This window comes from Phoenix dactylifera, unplaced genomic scaffold, assembly GCF_009389715.1.
Source record: "Phoenix dactylifera cultivar Barhee BC4 unplaced genomic scaffold, palm_55x_up_171113_PBpolish2nd_filt_p 001901F, whole genome shotgun sequence".
Taxonomy (NCBI): Eukaryota; Viridiplantae; Streptophyta; class Magnoliopsida; order Arecales; family Arecaceae; genus Phoenix; species Phoenix dactylifera.
In genome coordinates, this window is record NW_024069189.1 from 27608 (window position 1) to 55478 (window position 27871).

The window sequence follows — 27871 nt, forward strand, 5'->3', positions numbered from 1 at the left end:
TGGGCTTTTCTGGCCATACTTTGAAAGGTAGCTTGACTTTGGTACATCGAGCTTCAACTGGGCTCCATCTATTACCTCGAGTAGTTTGATTGTTCGTCCTTTCCTGTCTACCTAAAAATATGCTAGACAGATCGTTGTTAGAACCGACGAACAAAAGTTAATTTAAATTTTACTCTTACCTTTCCTACTCGAAGAATAGTGGTTGTAAGAGGTCGATCCACAGAGAGGCGATTGGAGTTGCATAAAAATTAAAACGTTCACTCGGATTCAAAATCGAGTTTCGAATAACTAAAGAAAAACATTATTATGAGGATGTTGATGGATTCTCTAGTCTACCGGAGAATTTTCTTTATTTAAAAATAATAAAAAGACAAGTATTTAGAAATCAAAGAGCATTTATAAATTTATGAAATGTTTAACTATTCAAAGGAAAATTTTGGCATGAATTGAAATGGATGAAAGCAAGTGCTAAGAAGATTGAAACCTGGAACATAAATTGCATAAAAGAAAATTTTATATATTGCATGAAAAAAGGAAGAAAGATTACAGAATTTGAAGAACGGAAATTAAAAACAACAGAAATTACAACTTTAGCATAAATAAAACTAAAAACCCCAAAACACATGCTCTTAAAATAAAACTCTTAAAAAAAAAAAAAAAGAAAATATTAGAACATGCTCTGTTTTCAAAAGAGAAAACAGAGCATTTCCTTCAAAACAATCCCTCTCCCCTGTTCCTTCTTGAACCAGCCGAGCTTCTTCTTCCCCTTTGGACCCGCTGGCCACCACCCTGCCCCCTCCCCCTCCTCCTCTCGTTCTCCCCCTTCTTATAGATCGCGGGGTGCTGAAATTAGGGGAGGAATGCGTGTCATCCGGGATGCTGGGGCTGAATCGAGGTGCTAAACCGGAAGAGAGCTGGCCTGCCATTCCTTGACAATGCATCGCGGGATCGACGGAAGGGCTTGGATCACGGGATGGAATCTTGGGCTGCTTCACAGGCTGGGATCATGGCGGATTGTGGAGGAGGGGGTCGATGATCGTTGGAGACGCGGAAGCTTGATCCGTGGAGGGGGATCACGGGATGAGCTGGATTACCGGCTGCTGGCTAGCGGGCTGAGGCGGAGGCTGCCGTGGGATTGTCCGGCTTGGATCACGGGAGAGGGGCTGGAGCTCACTTGGAAAGCGCCGCGGGACCACTGCTAGCATCACGGGAGGGAAGAGCTGGCTCGGGAGCTCTCGATGTGGAGGAGGCCGGACGGGATGAGTGGCTGTGAGCCGCTGAGAGCAGCGTTGAAGACGCGGAATGGAAGAGACGCGCGTGCGATGAGGCGGAGGAGCTGCAGACGGAGGAGGCCGGACGAATCCGGAAGGGGGAAACGGCTGCGAGGTGCTGCTTGGATCCCGCTTGCAGTCGGACGGGCATGGGAGGTTGCTGGGTTTCCGGAAGAGGGTGGAGCCGGACGCAATCACAGGATGCTTCATGGCTCGGGGCCGCGGGATCGACGGAATGGGCGCACGGCTGGAGACGCGCTGGGACGGCTTGGGATGGGCTGATCGCGAGATCCCTGGGACGTCTGGCTTGGATGCGGTGAACTGAATATGGTTCATGTGCTAGTTTCTGCAATGGAATTGGATTTTTTTTGGAAGAAGGTCTGGGACTTTCTTTGCCCTCCTGAGATGGGAGCTGGGAGATACCGAGTTCCGTCCAATTAGTCATATAGTTAAAAAATAGTGTGATATAAAATTTGGCTTGTAGACGGACGGACTGAGTTCGTCACGGTTCATCTATTCTGACTGGAGGTCAAGTGCAATTCTTTCAAGTCATGGGTCACCTAGCACCTCATAGTTATGATATGGCCAAATTAGATTTGCCCAAAATTCTTTCCCAAAAGCACAGAAAAATTGGACCCGATTCGGACCCGAACCCGACTCGGACCCGATTCGGACCCGACCCGATCTTCAACCAGGTCGGATCTGGGAAGGGATCCTTTTTTAGTCAAATTTGTACTCAATGTGCATTTTATCTCTAATTTATGAAAATCTGTGTCAAACCCAAATATAATATTAATCCAGTGAATTTATCATTATCGGTTAGCAATAATATTAATTTAGGTGACATGTAGGTCGCACTTTTGTGCTCTCATCACACTCCCCAACTAGCTTATTGCTAGTCTCTAGCAATTAACAAGCAAACGATAAAATGAGGGCACAAAAAGATGTAGTCTAACTTATGATTTTTTTTTCTCTTTTTTTTTATTGAAGCTAAATACACAAACTAAGATATGTACCCATTTTCGTAGGGAGTCACGATTGCACTTAGCACGTGCAACAAGCCTTTAAACCCCTAGGTTACCCTAGTGGACGAGTGTTGTCTCGTGAGGGTTTGCAGTGAAGTTACCCACAAACTTCATTAGTCAGGGATTTCTAGTGTTTAACTCAAAATTTGAGCAAGTATTATTGTATGGACTTAGAATTGCAAGGACAATAAAGACTTATTGCTATCATATTCAAGTAGACTCTAACTCAGGTTTCATTACACCCCATCTATCTGCTAACAAGTCAAGAATGTAGTGAGGTGCAAGATAATATCATATAAATGAGTGGCTTTCACTTACTTCCAACATGATCACTCCAATTTTCAAGACTTTCTAGAGTTAAATAGTAATGAACACCTCAATTTTTTATTATTATTATTATTATTATTTTTTATCAGACTGAATGCTAAGAAGAATGACTTGTGCAATATCTAGTCTTATTAAGCTTTCTAGCTGACCCATGTAGCGAGTGTAGGCCAATGACTCCCGATCCAGATGGCTCAGGGCACTAGGTGTAGAGACACCCTAACAAGCTTAATAACTCAAGTTAACTAGGCTTCAAGGCCAAATTAGTCACTCAGAGTTTAATCTAAATCATCCTCACCTTTTTACGCGAACACTCGCTGCTTGCCAGGCAAGAGGCCCGGTTACTCAGTGAGAAGACTTAAAAAAACTCATTATTTTTATTTTATTTTATTTTCTTCTTTTTTGATTAGGGTGTTCATCACACATATAACTTTAAATTATCTCGAAGATTAAAAGTATTCATATTAGTTGCAAGTATACATACCCCACTATTCATGTGCTTACGTGTTGATGCTAAATCATCTTGTATCATGTTAGCAGAATATAGGTGGGACGAAAACTCAAGCTAGAACTGCTATCATATTCCTTAACTCAAAGCTATTGTCAAAGCAATTTCTAGTTTGTACAGCCAAAAAGATTAGATTTTGAGTTAAAAATTTGAAATCCCTTCTCTTTTTTTTTAAAAAAAATCTTTTTTAAAAAAAAATCAAAAATATTCTCAATTTTAAATCTTTTTTTTTATTTTTATTTTAGGTAGAAAAATCAAAAATATTCTCATCACCCCCCAACCTAAATCTAACATTGTCCTCAATGTTAAAAAAAATTAAAGCAATAATAGGACAGAGGAGAAGTTACCTGATATAGGTGGGTAAAGTGACAATTGAGGCCAAAAAAAACCCCAAAACCTGCATGTTAGTTATTTTTTTATTTAATTATTTTGTTTTATTTTTTTTTTAAAATTTTAATTTTTACATATTGGGTTGCCTCCCAAGAGCGCTAAGTTTTATGTCTTCAGCCGGACAAAATGTAAATCCTCCTTTTTTCAAACCATTATCTAAGAATGATTTTGGAAGAGTCCGATGAAGAACAGTCGGCTGATGACGATCTATGCTCATAAGGGGAACAGAACTAAGGGGCGCATGCTTGACCCCTTCCTCGGATGGGCAAGGTAAGCTTCTAAAGGGTCCTTATTATAAGTTTGTAAGAAAGTCTCCTGAACCAGACTTTCAATCATGTCAACTTTATTGATTTCTTTGTCGTATGGTGGTTGTTTACTTATGTTGAAGACAATAAGCTCGACTTTCATGTTGCCAAAAGATAACTTCAGCATCCCATTTCGACAGTTGATCACAGCATTTGCTGTGGCTAAGAAAGGTCTACCTAAAATTATAGGTGTGTAACTGTCTGGATGTATTGCAGGTTCAGTCTCAAGGATAACGAAGTCCACAGGATAGTAAAACTCATTTACTTTCACTATTACATCCTCTACAATCCCCTTGGGGTACTTCACTGTCCTATCTGCTAAGGAAAGGGTAATATTTGTAGGCTTTAATTCCCCCAAACCTAATTTTTGGTACACATAGTAGGAAAGTAGGTTTACACTGGCTCCTAAATCTAATAGAGCTCTTTGGATGATCGTCTCTCCTATTTTAATTTCAACAGTGGGGCAACCAGGGTCCTTGTATTTTGGGGCAATCTGTTGTTGAATAAGAGATGAGGCTTGTGCCGCCATCACAGCTTGCCTAGGAATACTGATTTTCCTTTTCACCGTGGTTAGGTCTTTTAAGAATTTTGTATAGGAGGGGATCTGTTTGATGGCATCTAGGAAGGGTAAATTTATTTGAACATTTTTAAAGACTTCCATGATTTCATCGTACTGAGATTTTTTCTTTGAGTCTTGTAGTCTACTAGGAAAGGGAGCCTTAGGTGTGTAAGTCTCTATTGGTTTCTCCTCTATTCCTTGTGTTTCCTGTTCTTGTGCCTTTTTCTGGGTGGGGTTTGGTTCATGTTTTTCTTCTTTTTCTTGCACAGGAAGTTGGACTTTGTTATCCACTTGCTTTCCAGACCGTAAAGTGGTAATTGCCTGGACTTCATGGGTAGGGTTTCCATTAGAATCAATCTGAAACTGGCCTCTCGGCCCTTGATTCTGTTGCCTACTAGGGTTAGGCACTGGCTGACTAGGTAGTTCACCTTTCTTTCTATCCCCTAGAGAGTTTGCTATTTGACTTAGACTAACCTCAAGTTTTGCAATCGCTTGCGCATGGAATTGGTTAGTCTGGGTTTGAGCCATGTTGGTCTGTTGTTGCTATTGGATGAAGTCTTGTTGCTGCTTCATCATGTTAGCCATCATGGCTTCCAATGATGTAGTTTGCTGAGGGATAGAGGCACTATAAGTAGGAATAGGTGGAGCCAATGATTGGTTTATTTGTGAGGGACCTATCCTGGAAAAATTCTTCTGAAAACCTGGTGGACCACCTTGATGTTGAATAGGTTTATTTTGCTTGTATGAGAAATTTGGGTGGAACCTATTATCAGGGTGGTAAACTGGGCTGAATGAATTGGGAGTGGGCTTCTTGAAGGCACTATATGAGTTTAGAGCATTTGCCTGCTCAGCCTTAATGTTGGGTAAACTAGGACAACACTCCACTAGATGCTCAGAACTGTTACACAAGATACATAAACTTTGTGACTCGTGATCCACTTTCATGACGAAATTTAACTCTTTATATGAACTTGAGCTAGTGGAAACAGTGAAAGCATCAAACTTTTTGCTTAAGTTGTTCATTCCAGATTGGACATGACATTTTTTAGTTCTGGGTCTGCTTTCATTTCATAATTACCTGATTTTCTAGACCCGAACTCATCTCTATTTACTTCCTCACCATAGCTACTCCAATTTTGGGCGTTCTCGGCTAAGTCAACAAGAAATTCATAGGCTTGATCCGGGGTTTGGTTCATGAACCTACCCTAGTGCATGGACTCAATCATGTTTCTATGTGCCGGAGGTAGTCCTTTGTAAAAGAAATGTACTAGGTCAGCCTTGTCAAGCCCATGGTGCGGGCACTTGACCAAAAGATCATGGAATCTTTTCCAAAGTTGGAAAAATTCCTCCTCAGATTTTCCTCTAAAAGTTCTGATGGCATCCTTAATTTTTTCAGTCTTTACCATGTGATAGAACTTAGCCATGAACTTCCTAGATAGTTGTTCCCATGATGTGATGGAATTTGAAGCAAGGGAATATAGCCATGCAGCGGCACGATCCTCTAAAGTCATGGGAAACAATCTTAATTTAATACCCTGTTCATCTAAGTTTTGATTTCTAAACGTTTGACAAATTATCAAAAATTTGTTTAGATGAATATAGGGTTGTTCACTCTCAAACCCATGAAACTTGGGTAACATGTTTATTGTTGCAGCCCGAATCTCGAATTGGGCTGCATTATTAATTGGTAATATTATGCAAGTAGGGGGACTAGCGGATGCAGGAGCGAATAATTCATTCAGGGTTCTAATATGTTCGCCCATTGTAGAGATCGACGGTTGGTTTACAGTTCGCAGGTTATGATGAAAAGTTCTGTCAATCTCAGGATCAAATGGGGTTAACTTATCCCTTAATGACCTTCTACCATGCATACATTTTCCACAATTTAATTAGACTCAATTTTTTTAAACGAAATCCTAAAAGATAAGAAGAAGGGCTAGACCAAGATGACCACAATCAACACCACACAACAATTTGACCCTATTAGTCTTAGAGCTAAGTGAGGTTTAGTAGCTTCTTAAATCTAGTTGCACAGAGACTTATCAGGTTAAAAAGTTCCTGAAATTCTCTCTAGATTAGACAGCTCCTAATCTTCCTTTCAGATTAAGCTTGAGCTTACCAGTTAAGCAATCCAGTAACCAGTGACCAGGAAAGTCCCGGGGTGTGTGGTAGTGCCAGAAGGGATACACTGATACCACAATACCCGTAACAGTTCTCACTGTTGTAAAACTTTCCTAGACATCACCAATTACTAAATTCTCACTGGAGTGGCTTTCAGCCGCTTCTTTCCAAGAGCCTAATTGAGCTCGAAAACCCTAAGGCCAACGTCTAATTTGATTTTAATTTAATTTGGCTTAGGATATGTATGCAAGGTGGTGATTTTTGGGCTAAGGACAGGTAATGACTTCCTGACCTTATCTTTTTAATGGGTTTTGCCCTTAATTTCTTTATGCAAATGCTTAACACTAAATGCAGCAAATAATCAATGGATTTTTTTTAAAGTTTATGCAATGTCATTAGGTTGTACTGATTAAATGAGCAAGCAATTTTTTTTTATTTTTTTACTTTTCTTAATTAATTTTTTTTTAATTTTATGTTTTTTTTTAATTTCTAATATAGGAATAACTTGAATGTAAACTAAAACTAATCCTTATGCGTCAGTCAATCTCCGAATGTCCGTTGAATAAGCTCTGGAGATTACTCCGTGAGGAGCCCCAATAGAGGTATGATCACCTCGGAGGATTGCACCCTATCAATTACTAGCAAAAATAATATTTTTTTGAATTTTTTTTAATTTAATTAATTTTTTTACTTTTTTTTTTAATTTAAATTTCAAATTTCGAATCACAGAATTCAAATTTTGAATTTAAATTTTTGAATTCTTGAATTTTATATTTTTTTTAAATTTTTTTTTACTTTTTTTAAGAAAACTTTAATTTTGAATTTCAAATATCAGAATTTAATAACTACGAAATTACTAACTAAAAAATAATCAAAATAAAGAAAATTAATAAAAATAAAAACTTACTACCGGAGTGCGTTCACTCCGGGCATCCAAAATCCGATTTGATCTTCGTGATCGTTCTTGCTTTTCGATTTGCCTCCCCGGCAACGGCGCCAAAATTCTGTTCGTCCTTTCCTGTCTACCTAAAAATATGCTAGACAGATCGTTGTTAGAACCGACGAACAAAAGTTAATTTAAATTTTACTCTTACCTTTCCTACTCGAAGAATAGTGGTTGTAAGAGGTCGATCCACAGGGAGGCGATTGGAGTTGCATAAAAATTAAAACGTTCACTCGGATTCAAAATCGAGTTTCGAATAACTAAAGAAAAATATTATTATGAGGATGTTGATGGATTCTCTAGTCTACCGGAGAATTTTCTTTATTTAAAAATAATAAAAAGACAAGTATTTAGAAATCAAAGAGCATTTATAAATTTATGAAATGTTTAACTATTCAAAGGAAAATTTTGGCATGAATTGAAATGGATGAAAGCAAGTGCTAAGAAGATTGAAACCTGGAACATAAATTGCATAAAAGAAAATTTTATATATTGCATGAAAAAAAGGAAGAAAGATTACAGAATTTGAAGAACGGAAATTAAAAACAACAGAAATTACAACTTTAGCATAAATAAAACTAAAAACCCCAAAACACATGCTCTTAAAATAAAACTCTTAAAAAAAAAAAAAAAAAGAAGAAAATATTAGAACATGCTCTGTTTTCAAAAGAGAAAACAGAGCATTTCCTTCAAAACAATCCCTCTCCCCTGTTCCTTCTTGAACCAGCCGAGCTTCTTCTTCTCCTTTGGACCCGCTGGCCACCACCCTGCCCCCTCCCCCTCCTCCTCTCGTTCTCCCCCTTCTTATAGATCGCGGGGTGCTGAAATTAGGGGAGGAATGCGTGTCATCCGGGATGCTGGGGCTGAATCGAGGTGCTAAACCGGACGAGAGCTGGCCTGCCGTTCCTTGACAATGCATCGCGGGATCGACGGAAGGGCTTGGATCACGGGATGGAATCTTGGGCTGCTTCACAGGCTGGGATCATGGCGGATTGTGGAGGAGGGGGTCGATGATCGTTGGAGACGCGGAAGCTTGATCCGTGGAGGGGGATCACGGGATGAGCTGGATTACCGGCTGCTGGCTAGCGGGCTGAGGCGGAGGCTGCCGTGGGATCGTCCGGCTTGGATCATGGGAGAGGGGCTGGAGCTCACTTGCAAAGCGCCGCGGGACCACTGCTAGCATCACGGGAGGGAAGAGCTGGCTCGGGAGCTATCGATGTGGAGGAGGCCGGACGGGATGAGTGGCTGTGAGCCACTGAGAGCAGCATTGAAGACGCGGAATGGAAGAGACGCGCGTGGGATGAGGCGGAGGAGCTGCAGACGGAGGAGACCGGATGAATCCGGAAGGGGGAAACGGCTGCGAGGTGCTGCTTAGATCCCGCTTGCAGTCGGACGGGCATGGGAGGTTGCTGGGTTTCCGGAAGAGGGTGGAGCCGGACGCGATCACAGGATGCTTCATGGCTCGGGGCCGCGGGATCGACAGAATGGGCGCACGGCTAGAGACGCGCTGGGACGGCTGGGGATGGGCTGATCGCGAGATCCCTGGGACGTCTGGCTTGGATGCGGTGAACTGAATATGGGTCATGTGCCAGTTTCTGCAATGGAATTGGATTTTTTTTGGAAGAAGGTCTGGGACTTTCTTTGCCCTCCTGAGATGGGAGCTGGGAGATACCAAGTTCCATCCAATTAGTCATATAGTTAAAAAAATAGTGTGATATAAAATTTGGCTTGTAGACGGACGGACTGAGTTCGTCACGGTTCATCTATTCTGACTGGAGGTCAAGTGCAATTCTTTCAAGTCATGGGTCACCTAGCACCTCATAGTTATGATATGGCCAAATTAGATTTGCCCAAAATTCTTTCCCAAAAGCACAGAAAAATTGGACCCAATTCGGACCCGAACCCGACTCAGACCCGATTCGGACCCGACCCGATCTTCAACCAGATCGGATCCGGGAAGGGATCCTTTTTTAGTCAAATTTGTACTCAATGTGCATTTTATCTCTAATTTATGAAAATCTGTGTCAAACCCAAATATAATATTAATCCAGTGAATTTATCATTATCGGTTAGCAATAATATTAATTTAGGTGACATGTAGGTCGCACTTTTGTGCTCTCATCATTGACTACTTGCTCGCAGCCTACTTCATCAGCAGTGAAAGATAGAGGAGGAACATGGGGAGTTTATTCACTATGAAACAGCATGAAGGCAAGCCCTCCAAGACTACATTAACCGCTTCAACATAGCGATCATAGAGATCTGCGACCTGAATCACTTGGTCATAATAACAGCTTTAAAGAGTTGATTAAGGTCTTCTCATTTCCTTTTCATTTTGGAGAAAAGTTCCTAAAGGACTTTGTTGAGCTACGCGCCCAAGCTGAGAAGTACATCAATATAAGAGAAGCTATGGCAGCTTATCAGGAGTCGGCTAGGGATAAGCCTAGCAAAAAGAAGAATAAATGAGGTTGGGAGGAAAAGAAAGAGCCGAGGAGAAAGCTAAGAAGAGAAGAAGGAACCTCCCATCAATCAGGAAGTCCACCTCAGATATCGAGAGAGATATAGACCTCTCAATACCCCTTAAGTGTAGATCCTAGTGGAATTAAAAAACTAAGGCTACATGAAATGGCTTTGAAGAATGAAGGTGCAAGTAGCCTGGAGGGACAAGAATAAGTTTTGCAAGTTCCACCAGGATTACATGCACGGCACCTAGGAGTGTCTGCAACTCAAGAATGAGATCAAGACCTTCATTCAGCGAGGGTACCTCGGCCGCAATGTTGATGACCCGCAGGATCGGAATGATGCTTGTTGGAAGTGGTGGGCTCTTAAGTAGGAGATCGACAATTGACTTATAGTTGGGGTCATCAACATTATTTTCAGAAGACTAGCTGCTAGCAGGATGAGCTTGTTGGTGTGCAAGAGCTACGCTTAGGTTGTGCAAGCAGAAGACCACTCCGAAGTGGCGGCGAATTGATGAGGTGATCCCCTTCTTAGACATCAACATAGAAAGGGTGCAGACCCCCATGATGATGTCATTGTAATTTCCCTTACGATAGCAATCTTTGATGTAAAAAGGATACTTGTGTGTAATGGGAGCTTGGCGGACATATTATTTTATGATGCTTTTTGCAAAATGAGTTTATCTTCGGATTGACTGAGGATCAATTCTCCTTTGATTAGATTCTCGAGATATCTGGTCCTAATGGAAGAAACCATTATCACTTCTGGCCGAGCATCGCGGCATGCAACTGTAATGTTGGATTTCTTGGTCATCAAAGTTCCTTTGGCGTACAACACAATCTTAGGTTGGGCCCGACTTGAACACCTTACATGCCATGGCATCAACCTATCACTTGCTTATGAGGTTCCCAACCGAGCAAAGTGTGCGAGAGGTTCGGGGCAACCAACCACTGGCTCGGTAGTGCTATTGGGCTACGCTCCGAGGAACGAAGTCCATCGAGACACTTATTGTTGAAGGCTTGGATACTCATGACGAGTAGAAGCAACAGTGAGGAGAACCGACTAAGGAGCTCATCTTGATTCCCGTCTATGATGGAGATGCAGGCCAAATTGGTCCCTCCTTGATGAGACGATTAGAGCTCCACTTGTAGACTTTTTTTCAAACCAACATGGACATCTTTGCCCGGTTAACCTTGGACATGCTAGGTGTTCACAAATTGAATATGGATCTTACTCACTGACCCATACGGCAGAAGAAGAGAAGCTTTGCCCCCGAGAGGAAGGCAAACGATTAACAAGGAGGTGGACAAGTTGTTGAAAGCCAACTTCATCCGAGAAATCCACTACCCTAATTTGTTGGCCAATGTCATGCTTGTGAAAATGCTAATGGAAAGTGGCGGATATGCATAGATTTTATCGACCTCAATAAGGCTTGCCTCAAGAATAGCTTTTCGTAGCCGAGAATTGATCAGCTCATAGATACTGCTTCAAGGCACTGTTTAGCTTCATGGATGCATTTTTAGGCTATAATCAGACCTAAATGCCTCACGAGCATTAGATAAAACCTCCTTCATAACGGACAAAGGGCTCTATTACTATAGGTTCATATTGTTTGGCCAAAAGAATGCTAGAGCCACATATTAAAGGCTGGTCAACTAAATCTTCAAGAAGCAGATCAGTCATAGCATGAAAGTGTATGTCGATGATATGTTGGCTAAGAGCATAGAAGCTGAACAACATATAGCCAACCTGGAGGAGGCCTTCGCGACCATGAGAAGATATCGAATGAAGCTCAACCCGAGCAAGTGCACCTTTGGGGTTACTTCAGAAAAGTTTTTGGGGTTTATGGTGACATAGTATGGAATCGAGGCTAATCCGGAGAACATCCGAGCTGTGATCGAGATGTTTGTGCTGGGATGAAAAGGAAGATATGGCACCTGGCAGGTCTAGTTGCAAAGCTGAGTAGGTTTGTGGTGAGATCAACAAAGAGGAGACTACAGTTCTTCAAGGTTCTAAGGCAGATAAATAATTTTCAGTGGATTGAGGAATGCTAGATTGCATTCAACCAACTCAAGGAGTACCTTGGTTTGCCACATCTTCTCACCACACCGAGCCTAGGAGAGATGTTGTTCCTCTACCTCATAGTGCCTCCCTCAACTTTGAGCTCGATTCTGGTTCACGAGGAAAGAGGAGTTCAAAAGCCGACCTATTATACGAGCAGAGTCCTCCAATATGCCGAGATGAGGTATCTGAAGCTCAAAAGGTGATCCATACCCTAATCATCTCGGCTCAAAGGGTATGGCCCTACTTCTAGGCACGCTTCATCATGGTACTAGCCAATCAAACAATAAGACAAGTCTTACATAAGCCAGACACATCAAAAAGGTTAACTAAATGGATGGTTGAACTCAAAAAGTTTGATATCCATTTCCAACCTCAGTCAACTGTTGAACTCAAAGAGTTTGCCATCATTAATCTCTTCTACCTCAGCTCAGAGACCAACAGTAGGCTTAGACCGATCTCACTGATCCGAATGGATCACCCGCCGATCTCTTACAACCATCCAACTAGCTTGGCACCGAGATCGGGTCAGGTTTCAATGGTCGCCCATTAACGGTTTCAACATGGCACAACCAGTATGGTAACAGCACTATTCATTAGTATTCAAGAGGCCCACCTCGTCCTCCATAAATGCAGGCGCACCTAACACCGGGTTAGGTATCCATTAAGTCGCGCATTCTCAGACGAGTGCTCGTCACGGGCATCGTCAATCCAAGGGCTTCAACTTTGGTCCAGTAGGTCAAATTAATTAAGACCTAAGCTGGTCCACTATGTTTCGTGGTGGAATAAACCCGTACATCTAATACGATCTTGCATGTTATCTTGTAGTTTTAGTTGCGGTGGGGTCATCAAACACCAAAAGTACTCCCTTTGCCAACACCACAATTCCAAGTCTTTTGTTTTCAATTCTCGGGAAGGAATCGTTAAATAGCAAGCCTGGCCAATTACTGCAATATCTCGTAAATTTGTCAAAAAGGCACGAAAGGGTTGAATAGAAACAGACGGAGTCGCGCCCTAAACTCCTCGGGTTTGCCTTTGGAATCGTCGGTGGTTCTGCAGCAGCGAGTCACAGACGTTTCTTCCTCCTTTTCTTCACCTTTTTTTTGTTTTTTCCACCGAAACAAACTCAACTTTTTACTGCTTTTCTTGTTCTCTCTCTCTCTACTCTACGGCTCTGCAGACTGCAGTGGAAGAAGAGGAGAAGAATCAAGGGCGTCGGCGTTGGGGAGAAGGAAGATGACGTCGCAGGACTGGCAAAAGGGAGAAGAGAAGGAGGAGAGGGAGCTGGACCTGGTGGTCCCTCTGATGAGGCAGTCGTCCATCTACTCGCTGACGCTGGACGAGATCCAGAACAAGGTGTGCGAGCCCGGCCAGACCTTCGGATCCATGAACATGGACGAGTTCCTCGCCAACATCTGGAACGTCGAGGAGGGCCAGATCGCCAACGCCGCCGGATCGGAGGCGCAGCCCAACGGCGGAGGGGTGCCGCCGCCGCCGCAGCGGCAGGGGTCGATCACCATCCCGTTGCCGCTGTGCAGGAAGACGGTGGACGAGGTGTGGGCGGAGATCCACCGGTGCCGGAACATCGACCGGCCGCAGCAGCACGAGAGCAACTGCGCCGCCCCTCGCCAGCCCACCCTCGGGGAGATGACGCTCGAGGACTTCCTTATCAAGGCCGGGGTCGTGAGGGAGGGATACGATCCACCTCCTCCGCCTCCTGTGCCGCTGTACGGGGTGCCGGCGGGGTACCAGGTGGTGGGGCTGGAGGGGGAGCCGGTGAACGGGCAGGTGGTAGGGGTGCAGGGGTACGGGGACCACCAGGTCGCGGGCAATGGAATGTACGAGGTCGTCGCCGATGGTGGGCGAGGATACGCGGTGAAGAACGGGTTCGGGGGAAGGGTAAGGAATGGGTACGGGGGCACGACGGGGGCGGGGGGGTCGCCGGCGAGCCCGGGGTCGGAGGAGTGGGTGGTGGGAGGACAGGTGGACAAGTCGGGGAGGGCGGAGGGAGGCGGAGGGGGTAACAGAGGGAGGAAGAGGGCGCTGGAAAAGGTGGTGGAGCGGCGGCAGCGGAGGATGATCAAGAACCGCGAGTCGGCGGCCAGGTCGCGCGCCCGAAAGCAGGTACATACTGATTCCATACGTCTCCTTCGTCCTCTATCACCATTCCCGCATGAAAATTAGTATTAAAGAGTGCTGAAGAAAAGATTTATGAATTTTACATCAAATGTGTGTGATTTGCTTCGCCCAATTGTGCAGTGTTAGTTTCCATCCAGAAGTGGAGGATGGAGATCTGATGAGGGGCGAGTGGCGTGGGAACTTAGAAAACGGGCATAATAAATACTGAGATCCGCTTCCGAGAGAGAGAGAGAGAGTCGGTACTCTGCGAGTTTGTATTTCAAAAGCCAACTTTAATCTTTCCTCTTAGGGGGTGATATGGACGCTAACTCTTTTCTTATTGCACTCCCCTTGTCTTTTTGTTTGTCGGAAACTCACCGCGTGAGATATTTGGCCCTGTTTGGGGAGCTGTTGGCAGTAGAGCTGTTGGAAGTAGAGCTGTCTGAAGTAGAGCTGTTATAAAAAGCTGTTTGCTGTTTGGTAACTACATTCGAAAAGTGCTGTAGTACTTTGTTTTGTGTTTGGTAAACAAACTGAGAAAGTACTTTTGTATGACAAAATTACCATAAAGGACATTGCATAGTATTATACAACAAAACGTAATAAAACATAACATATATTAATACATAAATATACAATATAATATAATATTTTTGTAATATAAAATAATATTATTATAATATAGCATAATAGTAATATAATTATTAGAGTAAATTAATATTTGGTAATATAACATAATATTAAATTATTTAACATAACATATTAATGTATTATGATATAATGTAATATATATTATATTTATAGTATAATACAATAATAAAGGTATAAAATATTATAATTATTAGTATAAATTAATTTCTCATAATATAACATAATATTAAATTATTTAAAATAACATAATAATATATTATAATGTAATGTAATATAATATAATATTTATAGTATAATACAATAATAAAGGTATAAAATATTATAATTATTAGTGTAAATAATTAATAATATTGAAATATATTTATTTATTATCTTATTTATTCATTCATTCATTCATTTATATAAATATTTATTTATTTATTCATTCATTTTTTATTTTTAAAATTATCTTTTCTTCTCTTTTTCCCTTTCCCTTTCTTTTTTTTTTTTTTCCTTTTCTTTTCTTTTTTTCTTCTCTTCTTCTCCTTCCTTCCTCTCCCCCGTTCTCCTTTCTTCTCCTCCCGCGCAGCCGGCGATGCTGGAAGAGGGCCAGGCTGCTGCGGCCGCGGGAGGGGGCCAGGCCGGGGCCGCCGGCGGCCGTGGGACGGGGCCGGGCCGTGGCCGGCAGTGCCCGCGGCAGTCTCGGCGGCCGCGGCTGGCCACCTGGGAAATGCTCTCCTCCCGCGAGGCTGACAGCGCCGGGCCATGGCGGACGCGGGAGGGGGGCGGGTTGTGACCGCCGGCGGCCGCAGGAAGGGGGAGGGCGCCCCCTTCTTCTTCCTGTTCTTCGGCCCCTCCCCATCGTGGGAAGGAGGGCGCCGGGCCTTTCCGTGACAAGGGCATTATCGCCGGCGGCGGCCGCGGGAAGGGGAAGACCACTCGTCTTCCTCTTCTTCGGCACCTCCCCACCATGGGGGCGGGGGAGAGGGAGGGGGTGCGACGGCGGGGTAGTGGAAGAGGGTAGGGCGGCGGGGGAGAGGGAGTGGGGTTGGGTGGGAGAGGAAGAGACGATGAGAGAGAGGTTTTTGGGAGGAATTTTTTTTTTTAAATGTGGGTATTTTGGTCAAAAATACAGCTTTGCGAAAAAGCTCAAAACAGTGTTTTCGGAAAGCTCCAAATTGGAGCTTCCCTCCAAAAGCTATTTTCAGCTTCCCACAAAAGCTGAAACAGCTTTTTGGAAAATTTACCAAACACCATTTTTTAGCTAAAAGTACTTTTGGAGGGCCAGAAAGTGCTTTTTGGCCCTCCAAAAGCTCCCCCAAATAGGGCCTTTGTATGCGTGAGAGAGAGAGTGAGAGAGAGAGAGAGAGAGAGAGAGAGAGAGGGAGGGAGGGAGGGAGGGAGGGAGCAAGTGTGCTAAAGTTGGGATGGTTTTATCTCGGATTGTATTCCGAGAAGAGACGTAATCTCGGTTGGTTTCTTAGGCTTTTTAGTGGTACGTCCGCTTGTTCTTGAAATTGATTTTGATAGTGACTACACTTAACTTAGTTTACTGAAAGTTCCCACGTAAACATAAGTTTACACTCATTACTTAGTATACTTAGTGACTGCCCATAAGTTGGTTTACTTTGATGGGCCACGTTAAGGACAGTTTCTGCGCATAACGGATTGGGCCTGTCTCTGTGAGGAGTCTTTGCAAGACGAGGTCATACCAAAACCTACCTTTGATTAGAAGTGTGGCTAGAGCCTTAGATATCATTATATGATGTTTTAAGTTGACATCAGACGCAACTTCTTGCATGTATATAGGACTCATATCAAAGCATGAACACCGGCTCAAGAAAACATGGTGATACCTATTTTTCGGTCTGGTTTTCGACATTTTAGTCATTCTGACACGGGCTCCATGGAAAATTATACAGGCATACACAGTGGAGCTGGAGGCACAACTGAAGCAGCTCAAAGAAGAGAATGCCCGACTGAAAGGAGAGGAGGTAATGCCCATTGCAAATTCTCTATTACATACTATCAAAAAGGAGTCAGAGTTACTCTCCTTTAGCTTCCTTTGCTAATAAAATGCTACTGTTTCTGTTCTGGATTGACAGAGGAAAGTGCTGGCATTGAAGCAGCAATTGGTATGTAGATTTTTCTCACAACTCTCTACATGAATCATGTTGGTTTCTTTTGAGCTTGTCCATTCTCAAACTAACGTGTCAAAATTTCAAGACTGGAACCCTCTAAATTTGTTTGTTGCCTTTGCTTTGTAGCTGATGGAGTCTATGGCCGAACGTGCAAGGGTGAATGCCCAGAAGACTGTCCTCACGCTGAGGCGCTGCAACAGTAGCCCATGGTAATGGGATCGCTAGCAAGTAGCAACTAACTCTCAGCTTCCATGAGTCATATAGGAGCAGTCCGTCATTCTGTTTTAGCTCTGTTCTGAAAAGCAGGCACTGGGAGCGAACCCACCCTATGCGCTGAGTGGCTCCTTGGCATGATTGCCTCTTTTTTTTTTTTTTCTGGTGTCAATGCGTGCTTTTGTTAGAACCGTGAGCAGTAGCTGCTCTTATACATGATGAATTTGGTTTGGGTGCTTTCTTGTACAAAGATCTGCGGGGAAAACAATGAATAAAGTAGTGCCAACATGTTGTTTTCTTTGTGCATTTGTGAGTAATATTTTTTGTGCTTGGCATTGGCATTGGTGCCTGTGGTGAAAGTAGGACTGAAGTCATGCGTAGATTGCTGACTTTAATACAGCTAGAAAGGATAGCAAATTCAGGATTCAATGTACTTACTCCTGGTATACTTATGAATTATTTTGTTGTTGTCAGAGTTGATAACTTGGTAGAAAATTTCTGATATCATCAAAAGCAAGACTAATCAATTCGTGTATCTTATCTAAAAACATAGTTATCAACCTTAAATCCTGCATGACTGCAACGATGAGCGAGTAAAGTAAATTGTTTGGACTTGGTACATTAGACAGTTCTGCTGGGGCGACTCTGTGTCATAAGTCGACTCATGTGTAACGGGGGTCGACTCATTGCTTTCATAAATTGACTCGTGTTTAGTGAGTCATCCTTTGATCCTGGCAGCATGATAGAGTTGGTTTTGAATTAATTTTGGGAACAATATATAGTTAATCAGCCAGCATGCCATATTCCATTAGAAAGCTCTACGCCTCTAGTCTCCAACGCACCTAATCTCGTGCCATTTGAAGATCCCTAGAGAAAGTTATGGCATTTTTACTACTGCTCGTCTCGACCAGCAGCGCCCAACAAAGTGCATTTAATTTGATATTTTTCCAGCTCATAGTTTCATTTCCTTAAGTGTCTTCTGGTATTTCTAAATATTGGAACATGTAACTAGACTCCCATCAATGTGTTTTAGCACTATTTTGTCTTACCTATGCTTAGAGGGATGTTCCAAGATAGCATATAAAACTGGTACATGAATGAAATGAAAAACAGAGAGTTGTTATTTTCAGAATTCCTTTCCAACAAGCCTTTCTTGCTTTTGTGAGTTGAGTAGCATCCTCCTCCCAATCAAGTGTGTAGCTTAGTCACATCGAGTGGTATTTGCGATTAGTAGCGTCGAGTGGCATCCCAGGATCATCTTTTTCCTTCGTTGAATCCTTTAGGTTTAGCCAAGGCTTGCAGGTTTCAGCCTGCATCAAAATATTTTCCTTAATATTGGCAAATTTAGCATAATCTTTCACTCATCCTACTTGCATCTAAAAGTAAATTCTTCTTATCTCTATTCATTAACAGCCAACAAAATTTCTAATTCTATAGATCTTCTTCACACTATAAGATTTTTATTAATTGCTAATCTGATTAAATTTCTCTGCTTTTCTCTTTGCATCTTATCATCATGTGTAATTTCCATCATACAGCATCATGATCATTTTGTAAGCCTACTCCCATTAAGACAGGTTTAACTAAAGAGCATAAACCAAGCCACAAAGGCTACACAGAATGGACAGAGCATAGGAAATTAGACTGATATCAACCTTATAACTGGTAATGCATGGACAATGACTTGAGAATTAGATTAGAACACATATATGTATACATATACATATTTGTAATATTTTATGTAATTAAAGTATTGTATGGAAGGAAGCATTAAAAGATATGTTATCATATGCTCTTCAAATATAAATCTTTCTCACTTAATCTTTTCAAGTAGTTTGAGGATTTTATAAAATATCATTTTTGTATATTTATATTAAATACCTGCATTACTGACCAAAAACTGACGTTATCAATTCTAAAATCTATAACCAAGAGACTTTGATAAATATCCAAGTGTACAATGCTTATATTATTAGACTTGTTTTGTGGGAGCAAGAAGCAAATGTCCAAGTAACTTAGCCTATAAAATTTGTGCTATCGGCCAGGGCGGCTCTAGACAAGGGAGTCCTTCCATTATTTCCACTCATCAATCAAAAGAACCACGCCAGTTGCTTATCTACTAGGAAATAAAGTCCATTATTTAATGTCCTGTCGCACTTGCTAAAAAGAAAATCACGTATTATACTTGAACATAGCCTAGATATGATGTCAACTAGGAATTCTGATGGGTAAGCTGAGTGTGATCCCAAGGAGTCAAGTGCCTATCTGACATCAAAAAGGCTTTTTGTACCTTGAATTTTCTATAAGATGATATGTTTCCAACTGAAGAGACCAGAAAGGACCTAACAGGCACTTATTGCTTTTCATGCAGTATTTACTTTCTATTTGAGACCAGAACATGTTGCTAGCTTGTTACATTATGTGTCCAGAGATCTATATGTTTAGGGTTCTGATTCATTTTCTGTTATTTGAGTATTCTTCATCCTACTCATTTCTTGAATTCGTTCCCACTAATGACTTCTAAACTGACAGTCGCATGAAAAGCTTGCCTCTTTGTTTTGTAGAAGTTGCAGTCCTGCGAATCATAGGTTTTGCCATGCCACACAATTCCCCATGCATAATCTTTGTGGGTATGGTTCCTCCTCATCCTCTTTTTGTTTGCCAGGATGATGCACATGAGGTAATTCTATTTGCAGGTGTATGTTTGGCTTATTAATTAATATATAATTGCCACTTTGTTAACCTCTGCAACATACTTCTCATATTATAACTCTGCATCTTAAAAGCCAATGGTCATATGGAATCCACACTGTTAGCTCATATATATATTGTGCAACCATGCAAGCAGAGTACTAGAAATTTGATCTTTCAAAAATTTCCCTTCGCCTAAGATAGCCTTTTTCTCATATGGCTTCTCTTGTAACATTTTTTTTTTCATTTGTTATCCTTGTGATTCGGTACTTGTGGTCATAAATTTCCTCGTACAACACCGATTTGCATTGTTTATTTGGTATATATGAAATCATTGAGTGTGTTTTATCTAGTTCCTAATTATGTCTTTGAATTTGTTTAAATTGCATAGGCACACCTTGCAAGTCCTACATATTAGAGCTTTGTCATCTATCTGATAATTTTATCCATCTACTATTCTATGTATGCTGATCATTTGCTATGATAAGGATACGCAAGACAGTTATTTCTTTATCATTCTTTCTCTGTAATAAACTCTATTGTGGACTGTTGGTTGTTTGCTCTGTGTTTTCCAATCCATGTGCTCCATTATGTGTTTAATCCTCATTATGTGTTTTCTTCTTTTATTATAATGGTCTCTATTATGTTCAATTTCCATGTGTTCGACCATGGCAAAATCAAGACACCCTATCTCACAGGATTTAAAACCTTGGTTATAATGGCCTTTACGGTCTCGGAGATCTCTCTGTATGCTATGTATCATTAGTAGAGGGGACTAAAGTAGTGGCTTTTATAAGGACCACAACATAACATCTGGTTTAAAGGAATGTGGAGTACCAGAATACTACAATAAATCTCATCAATTAATCTGTTTCTGTTTCTCTCCTTTTTTTTTCATGTATACTCATGTAGATTAAACTGATTTAGGGAAAAAAAAAAAAAGGGAAGATGAGAAACCTAGAGAAACAGGTTAACTATCTGTGAGGAAGGAACATACTCCAATTGATTCATTACATGAAAACCTCTCCCGCATGATCTCCTTATCCTGTGGGGAAAATAGATCAGGATGCCCCTCAACAGCAGCTGAAGCAGGGAACCACTTCTGGGACATCCACCCATACAGAAGGGAAAGGGACATGGTGTGCAATCCAGAATGTCCTTTGGTCCTGCACCAACAACTTCTTATAGGCCTTTTTTACCAGGTTGGTAGGAAAAGAAGGCCACCAGTGGTTGACAGCCGGTGCAACAAGCGCCACCACTGCCAACCTACAAGTGTTGAGAATATTTGTAAAACTAGATATTTAACAACATACCAACATCCATTTTTTCCATTAATATTACAGCCAAATTTTTATTGAATATTTCGAGCAGAATTGAGAGAATCACTGAAGGTTGTGTGATACCCAGTAGAGATGAGCCCAATCCATATGATTGTCCCAGAGTAATTAGTCCGAAGGAGTTAGCCCAACAAAAAAAAAAAAAGCACGTGCCGAGAAAAAAGACTCCATTGGGAGTCTTCTTCCTTCTCGAGTTGGTCGGACGAAATCTGACCCAGGTTCGGATTCCGGTCGCAGCCGAACTCTATTTAGATCCCCTCCTCCCCCCGATCCCTCTTCCACTTCATCGAAGAACCCAGCCATCACCGAACAAAGGGAACTCAACTATTCAAATGACTCTGGTTCAGGTTGTTGGCTTAGTTATCAACATTTGTTAAAGAGTGCCCGAGTGGAGGAGCTAGGTGGATAGAGTCCTCTGAAACCAACAGCCTCTTCCGGAACCCATTTATCTTAAAGTTAAAATTAGCAGCTCCCATGTATTGATATGTAAAAAATTTGCTAGAGCCCAACAAAGAACCCTAGCCGTGGATAAGACTTCCTTATGTGCAAAAAAAGATATTCTTGTTTCTTACTTTTATATGTATCTTTTGAATCACGTTTTAGGAGAAAAAACTTTTAATTTCTTTTTCCATTCCTTCCGAAATCCATCCCTTTTTTTTCATAATACATTAATATGTTATGTTAAATAATTTAATATTATGTTATACTATGAAAAATTAATTTATGCTAATAATTATAATATTTTATACCTTTATTATAGTATTATATTACAAAAATAATATTATATTACATTATATCATAATACATTGATATGTTATGTTAAATAATTTAATATTATGTTATACTATGATAAATTAATTTATACCAATAATTATAATATTTTGTACCTTTATTATTGTATTATACTATAAATATAATATTATATTACATTATATCATAATACATTGATATGTTATATTAAATAATTTAATATTATGCTATATTATGAAAAATTAATGTATGCTAATAATTATAATATTTTGTACCTTTATTATTATATTATACTATAAATATAATATTATATTATATTATATCATAATACATTGATATATTATATTAAATAATTTAATATTATATTAAATTATTATGCTATAGTATATAATATTATATTATTATATTATGATAATATTATATTACATTACAGTAATATTATACTATATCATATATTTATGTATTAATATATGTTACATTTTATTATGCTTTATTGTATAATACTATGAAATATCCTTTATGATAATTTTATCATACAAAAGTACTTTCTCAGTTTGTTTACCAAACACATGTTAAAATGTCATAGCACCTTAGAAATATAGTTACCAAACAACAAACAGTTTTTGATAAAAGCTCTACTTCAGAAAGCTCTACTTCCAAAAGCTCTACTGCCAACAGCTCCTCCAAACAGGGCCTAAGTATAGTTTCAGAAGTTTTGCAAGTCTATGTACTCAATAGCATGGCAAGCTATTTACAGTGAACAGTCTTGATCATTTTAGACCACTTTGGTCAACCTACTTTCAGAATAAGACATCGTTTTTAAGAAACAGTGTTGTCAAAATTGTTGATGTGTCAGCAAGATCAGATTGCACATGGAGAGCTTGTCACATTAACCCAGCTTCATCTCAATATGTTATCACCCCAAAATTGCATATTTCCATTTTAGCTTACAAATCTCATCAAGAGAACAATTCATGCAAATGCTAGTATAGCTCATTGGAACAACATGCTTGATTAGTATCAAAGGGGAATCAAAATACAAAAACCACAACCGAGACGTCAAGTACAGAGACTTACAAGAACAATAGGCCAGGCCAGGCCAGCCAGTCACAGCAGGCTTGCAGCTACTGATCTCCGAGCAGAAGTGTTTTCACAATAGAATCGCCCATACCAACAGCAAATGCGAACATGTGGCCAGAATCTGGAAGCTCATGGTAGCGAACCCAAGGAAGCTTTTGGCTGATGCAACGTGCCAGTGTAACTGGCACGATCATATCCTTGGCACCCTGCCACAAGTGGACCGAACCCTCATTTGGAAATGGGTTCTCGAGGTCTAAAGGATCAAATTCCCAGTTCCCAAAACCAATTATAATGTCACGATGGACTGACTCAAATTCTCCTTGTTGTCTTACTTGTGCCTGATACCGCCAAGCAATTAACAAATCAATCATCAGAAATTTCGGCTGCTGCTTAACGTTTGTTGCATTGTCAATTACCATAATGCAAGAAGTAAACTTTCATAAGTAGGTAATTCATAAAACAAGCATTTCAAACAAGAGCAACTATAGTTCACGAGGGGAAATAAAAGAAACCATGTGACTAGGTACTAATTATGGTACAAATAGAACCTATCTTCATGGATCGCTTTATAGTGTTCAAAATGCAACGCATGATATGTAATCACTTGGTTAGACATTTGTTGGCCCTGTCCAGAAGTTCTTTTCAAACAAATACGATTTCAGACTGTGAAGCAGAGGATAAAACTGCAACCAACATGACTTATTATTCAACCAAAGAGCTAATATCTTTCTGTCCATCTTTTTTGTTGCAATATTTGAATGGAACCTCATTATGAGGCAAGGAGTCGATATTCCCATACATTCAAGCACACGTGTGTGTGCAAAACACACCAATAAAATAGAGATGAGATAGTGGGATGACATGTGCAAATACACACATATACATGAATAAAATAGATGGATAGGCCCTAGAGAGTAGAGGATATCCAGCCTTCTCATTTTTTAAGCATTGGATTTGAATCATGACAGCTCATACATCTAAAATTTCTCTCAGCACTGATGAGTATAAAGTGGCAGCAGAAATCTGAACCATCTAGATTTAGATCTAGCAGCTAGCAAAGTGAGGTGAATGGATACCCTCCCCTTCTCAGAAACACATATACATGCGTACACAAGTGTGCCGCACTTACATGATCAATCTGAAATGAGGGCAATTAGGCATCCCCAGTCTTTAAGTTCCCAATGAATCCACTGAGATGGCATAATAGTACTCTCGTGAAATAATTAACTGCTAGGGACCTTAAGAAATAAAATTTTAAGAAGAGGATGCCCAAATCATTTGGCTGGTAAGGTTAACAAGCCATGATTCTGTCCAATATGCAAAGAAGCAATGCAAACAAGAAACTTTTCCTTCAAGAACTGCCAGAATTTAAGTTATAAATCAACCTCCCTACATGTGTCTTGTCTTTATATTTTACATCTCTTTTTTGTGCGTAAGCAAACTTTGGGCTTTTTGCAGATAAATATCATACCTTCCATATAAGTAAATTTTCTCATTTGGTCATATTTAATATTTTGATTATGCATCCCAAACATGAGCACAGATCCTCTCTAGTGCATAGGATGTACATGCCTGTAACACACATGCAGGGGGGCACAGTGCATCAACCAGGGCCTATTCACTGCATCACCATGGTCCCACTGAAGCACTGATTGCAGTAGGCCAATGCACAGGTGAATGACGTGTTTGTAATAGGTGTGGTAACATGGCCTGTGCAACAGAGGATTCATGTTCCCTAAATACGCATCCTAAATTGGCAACCTCTTTGTTTCTATAAGATGCAAATAATATGTTCCTATTACAAAAACAAGATTGGTGATACTCTTTTTGTCAAGTCATTATGAGTCTCACTTTCTTGTTGTGCTTCCAGACATTATCTCCAGCCCACAGACAAAAAATGGATACATTAATTTTGGGTTAAATTTCATACATCTAAACTAATTTCTAGTTAGAAATTTTATGAAATGTTTTCTCCAGAAATGAGGAATATCAGCTAGGAGCTACAGCACTACAGCACTAGAATAGAAACTAGTAATAGCATCATATTAGTATATACCTTAATCCCTTCATTAACCATATTCATTACATGCTAATTTATTGTTTTACTATTATGTACTAATTTGTACCTGGTAAAAAAATTAATATGCAAATCCATGGGAAAAGATTATATACCAGATAGCGATCTCTAGATTCTAATTTGGGTAAGAGCTCCTTGTCTTGTGTAGAGACAACATCAGATCGTTGACCTACAACACTTGAAGCAGGAAACCATTTTTGGGTGTTCCACCAGTATACTAACCAAGGGGCATAATGAGCAACTCGGACTGCCCACTTGTCTTGTAAAAGTTGTTGATCATAAGCCTCTTTTGATGTGTTGACAGGAAGACCAGGCCACCAGTAGTTAGAAAATGGAGCGACTATAGCTGCTCCCATAAGCCTGCCATTATTCCAGATCCAATATGAGATGAAGAAAGAAAAGAAAAGAAAAATATAGAAATGAAACTTAACCTAGATAGTACATAAAAGACTCCTATATGAAATTTGTATCTTTTCTTTAGAATAAAGATTACTCTTATGCAGAAATATTCTGACACTTTAGACATTTGTTATTGATTTTACAACTCATATACCTGCAAAGAGAACTGTTATCTGACAATGAATATAATTCTTTCATGCTGCACACGTCCTCTGATTGAATAGCACTTTTAAGCAAAGTTATACTAAAAACAAATCAACAAGAAGCTCCTTTCTTTCTCATTCAAATTACAACTTAAGAAACTTAATAATGGCTCTGGGTTGATTAATCGAAGAAGACTCTTTTTTGATTGCTAAGGTTTAGAGTTTAAAACAATATGAGCTGGTAGTTAAGAAAATCCATTAACAATGAAGAAAGTTAAATGAAATGAAATGATAATGAATGATCCTCTAAAATTACCCTTTTTGGCAAGAGAAGGACCAATGGAATCTAAGGGAGCATCTATGAATAAATCTTCACCTTATCGAGATGCAAAATTTGTATTCCATTGATGGTTGAGTTTTCCAAGAAACATACTCTAATCTATAGTTAAAACATTCAGTCACCTTCCACCATGAAACAACATTCTTGCAGTTCTAGTTATCAGCAACATAAGGCTATTTACTCCAAGAGGACCAGAAAGGACACAGAAGAGGATAACTTTTTCAATTATGGAAATCCCAGGGATTTTAGCTTCCACTACGAGAATGATAGAGGTTACTAAAATGTTAGAATTAGAGCAAGGCTACCTTAAATTGTGCAAAAGTTTTTATCCATTTCTTCGATGTTGATAAGGAGAAACAATATATAAGAAAAAAATATATGTTCAACGCTGAAATATTTCAAACCCTTAGCCTATATGAATAGACAATCCACCAGTTCATACATTAATCTTCTTGGATGAAGAAACTGAAATTTATATCCTCTTATCTGTTGATTAAACCACTAATTTCATGAGAAATACCACAGGACTTGGGATCAGGATAATCTCTGGCTCAAGATGCCTTTAAATTCTACAGTGGCTAACAGCCAACTGATTCCAAGATGTTTTCTGAAGCAATTTCTCCTTTAAATATCATGTTTTGTACATAAGTATCTGCTTTGGAATCTTGTACAATTTACCCAATCCCAAAAGAAACCTTGGTTATCTCATAAGTTCCTGCTGATATTTTTTATTTGGTTCCCATCTCTGCAATCTGCATATAGTTCAAATATATCCTGATCAGAGACATAATGATAATATATAATTCGAGGTTGCTGGTTAAGGATATGTCAGTTTGTGTGAGTCTGTTCGCTTGACCATGTCCAGGGCTCCTAGAGATATCTATGTTTAATCATGTAAGCGGGGAAAAAGCCATGATCTACATATATTATAAACTCAAACAGTAAGTCAATTTTTAAAGGAAACAAGTGAAGTAAGAAAGGGTCAAGTTTCATGAGAAGGGAATCTTCTAGACCTTGACTTTAAGAGAGCAGGAGCAAATGTCATTATATACAGATATCTTGATACTACCAACTTTGAAGGAGAGGTCAAGTCAGAGAGGACCATGGTGATCTCTATGTAAGAGGTTAAACATGTTTCTCTCATACTTCTATAAAAAGAATGATTAAGTTCTGGACGTGTATGGGTTACCGTGATGCAAAAGAGCAGCAAGTTGTCACTACCTGTGAGGTATGTATTTCAGACATGCCCAGATAATCTCTCCTCCAATCGAATATCCAATCACATAGAACTTGGATCCTACCGCCAACTGGTCAGCAAGTTCTTCAATATCCAGAGCTGTGCTTTTCTCTGACTGCTTTGGATTTGGATCACTCTCCCCATAGCCAGCTCTATCAAATGATAGCACATAGACTCCTAATTCTTGAATCACTTCCTGTAAAACCCAGTGTAAGCTAATTTTACTACTGAGACTGGAAGGAAGATGCCCAGAATAAAAGGACTAAGAGAACGGATATATGTAAAATAATTAATACCTGAGATAATGGGAACATATCATATTTGCATGAATCAAAACCATGAATAAAATATTATCTTATGTTTGGCCCTCTCCTTTAGGATCCCGCTTTCTGCATAGGCCAGATGCCTTCCGTCCTTAAGCTTAATTCTGGACGATGTAACCGGAGGACCATTTGGAGACCCACAAATCTCAGATGGTGGAGGTTTAATTGCCTGGCACGCCAATGCTATTACAGCCACCAACAGAACTGCTGAAATCTTTTTAAAAATCCCTGAAATTGTTGCAACACATCAATCATCACATCTTTTTAATGGAGGCAAAAGATTTGTGTTTCGATATGATGAAATGCAGATATGTCTGAAGAACTTTTTTTATTGTATTTTTGGAGTAAATTAGTAGACAAGAAAAAAGAAAAAGAATCTTGTAGGCCTTTTAAGCAGTATATGTATGAGTAAAAATATATATTTC

The 27871-nt window shown here is 40.1% G+C and overlaps 2 protein-coding genes and 1 long non-coding RNA gene across 3 annotated transcripts; 1 reads left to right on the forward strand and 2 right to left on the reverse strand.

Annotated features, from left to right (window-relative positions):
* Positions 1 to 12815: 12815 nt before the first annotated feature.
* On the forward strand, positions 12816 to 17375 carry LOC103698417 (protein ABSCISIC ACID-INSENSITIVE 5-like). Its single transcript, XM_039122946.1, has 4 exons — positions 12816 to 14091; positions 16638 to 16709; positions 16821 to 16850; positions 16983 to 17375. Exons 1-4 carry the CDS (start codon positions 13204 to 13206, stop codon positions 17067 to 17069), a joined length of 1077 nt encoding a protein of 358 aa, XP_038978874.1. The 5' UTR covers positions 12816 to 13203; the 3' UTR covers positions 17070 to 17375.
* Positions 17376 to 18143: 768 nt separating this feature from the next.
* LOC120109201 lies at positions 18144 to 21172 on the reverse strand. Its single transcript, XR_005510195.1, has 2 exons — positions 20758 to 21172; positions 18144 to 18379 (listed from the first exon to the last, which is right to left on the reverse strand). It is a non-coding gene; the product is annotated as an uncharacterized LOC120109201 (long non-coding RNA).
* Positions 21173 to 22728: 1556 nt separating this feature from the next.
* LOC120109200 lies at positions 22729 to 27488 on the reverse strand. The gene is made up of 4 exons (XM_039122945.1): positions 27420 to 27488; positions 27108 to 27319; positions 25100 to 25364; positions 22729 to 23265 (listed from the first exon to the last, which is right to left on the reverse strand). Exons 1-4 carry the CDS (start codon positions 27435 to 27437, stop codon positions 22972 to 22974), a joined length of 789 nt encoding a protein of 262 aa, XP_038978873.1. The 5' UTR covers positions 27438 to 27488; the 3' UTR covers positions 22729 to 22971.
* Positions 27489 to 27871: the final 383 nt, after the last annotated feature.

Coding starts and splice junctions, on each gene's coding strand:
- LOC103698417 (XM_039122946.1), top strand. CDS start 13,204: ATGACGTCGCAGGACTGGCAAAAGGGAGAAGAGAAGGAGGAGAGGGAG. Junction 14,092..16,637: donor GGTCGCGCGCCCGAAAGCAG/GTACATACTGAT, acceptor AAAATTATACAG/GCATACACAGTGGAGCTGGA. Junction 16,710..16,820: donor CCCGACTGAAAGGAGAGGAG/GTAATGCCCATT, acceptor CTGGATTGACAG/AGGAAAGTGCTGGCATTGAA.
- LOC120109200 (XM_039122945.1), bottom strand. Junction 25,365..27,107: donor CTGAAATACATACCTCACAG/GTAGTGACAACT, acceptor GAATAATGGCAG/GCTTATGGGAGCAGCTATAG. Junction 23,266..25,099: donor AATCTAGAGATCGCTATCTG/GTATATAATCTT, acceptor TGGCGGTATCAG/GCACAAGTAAGACAACAAGG.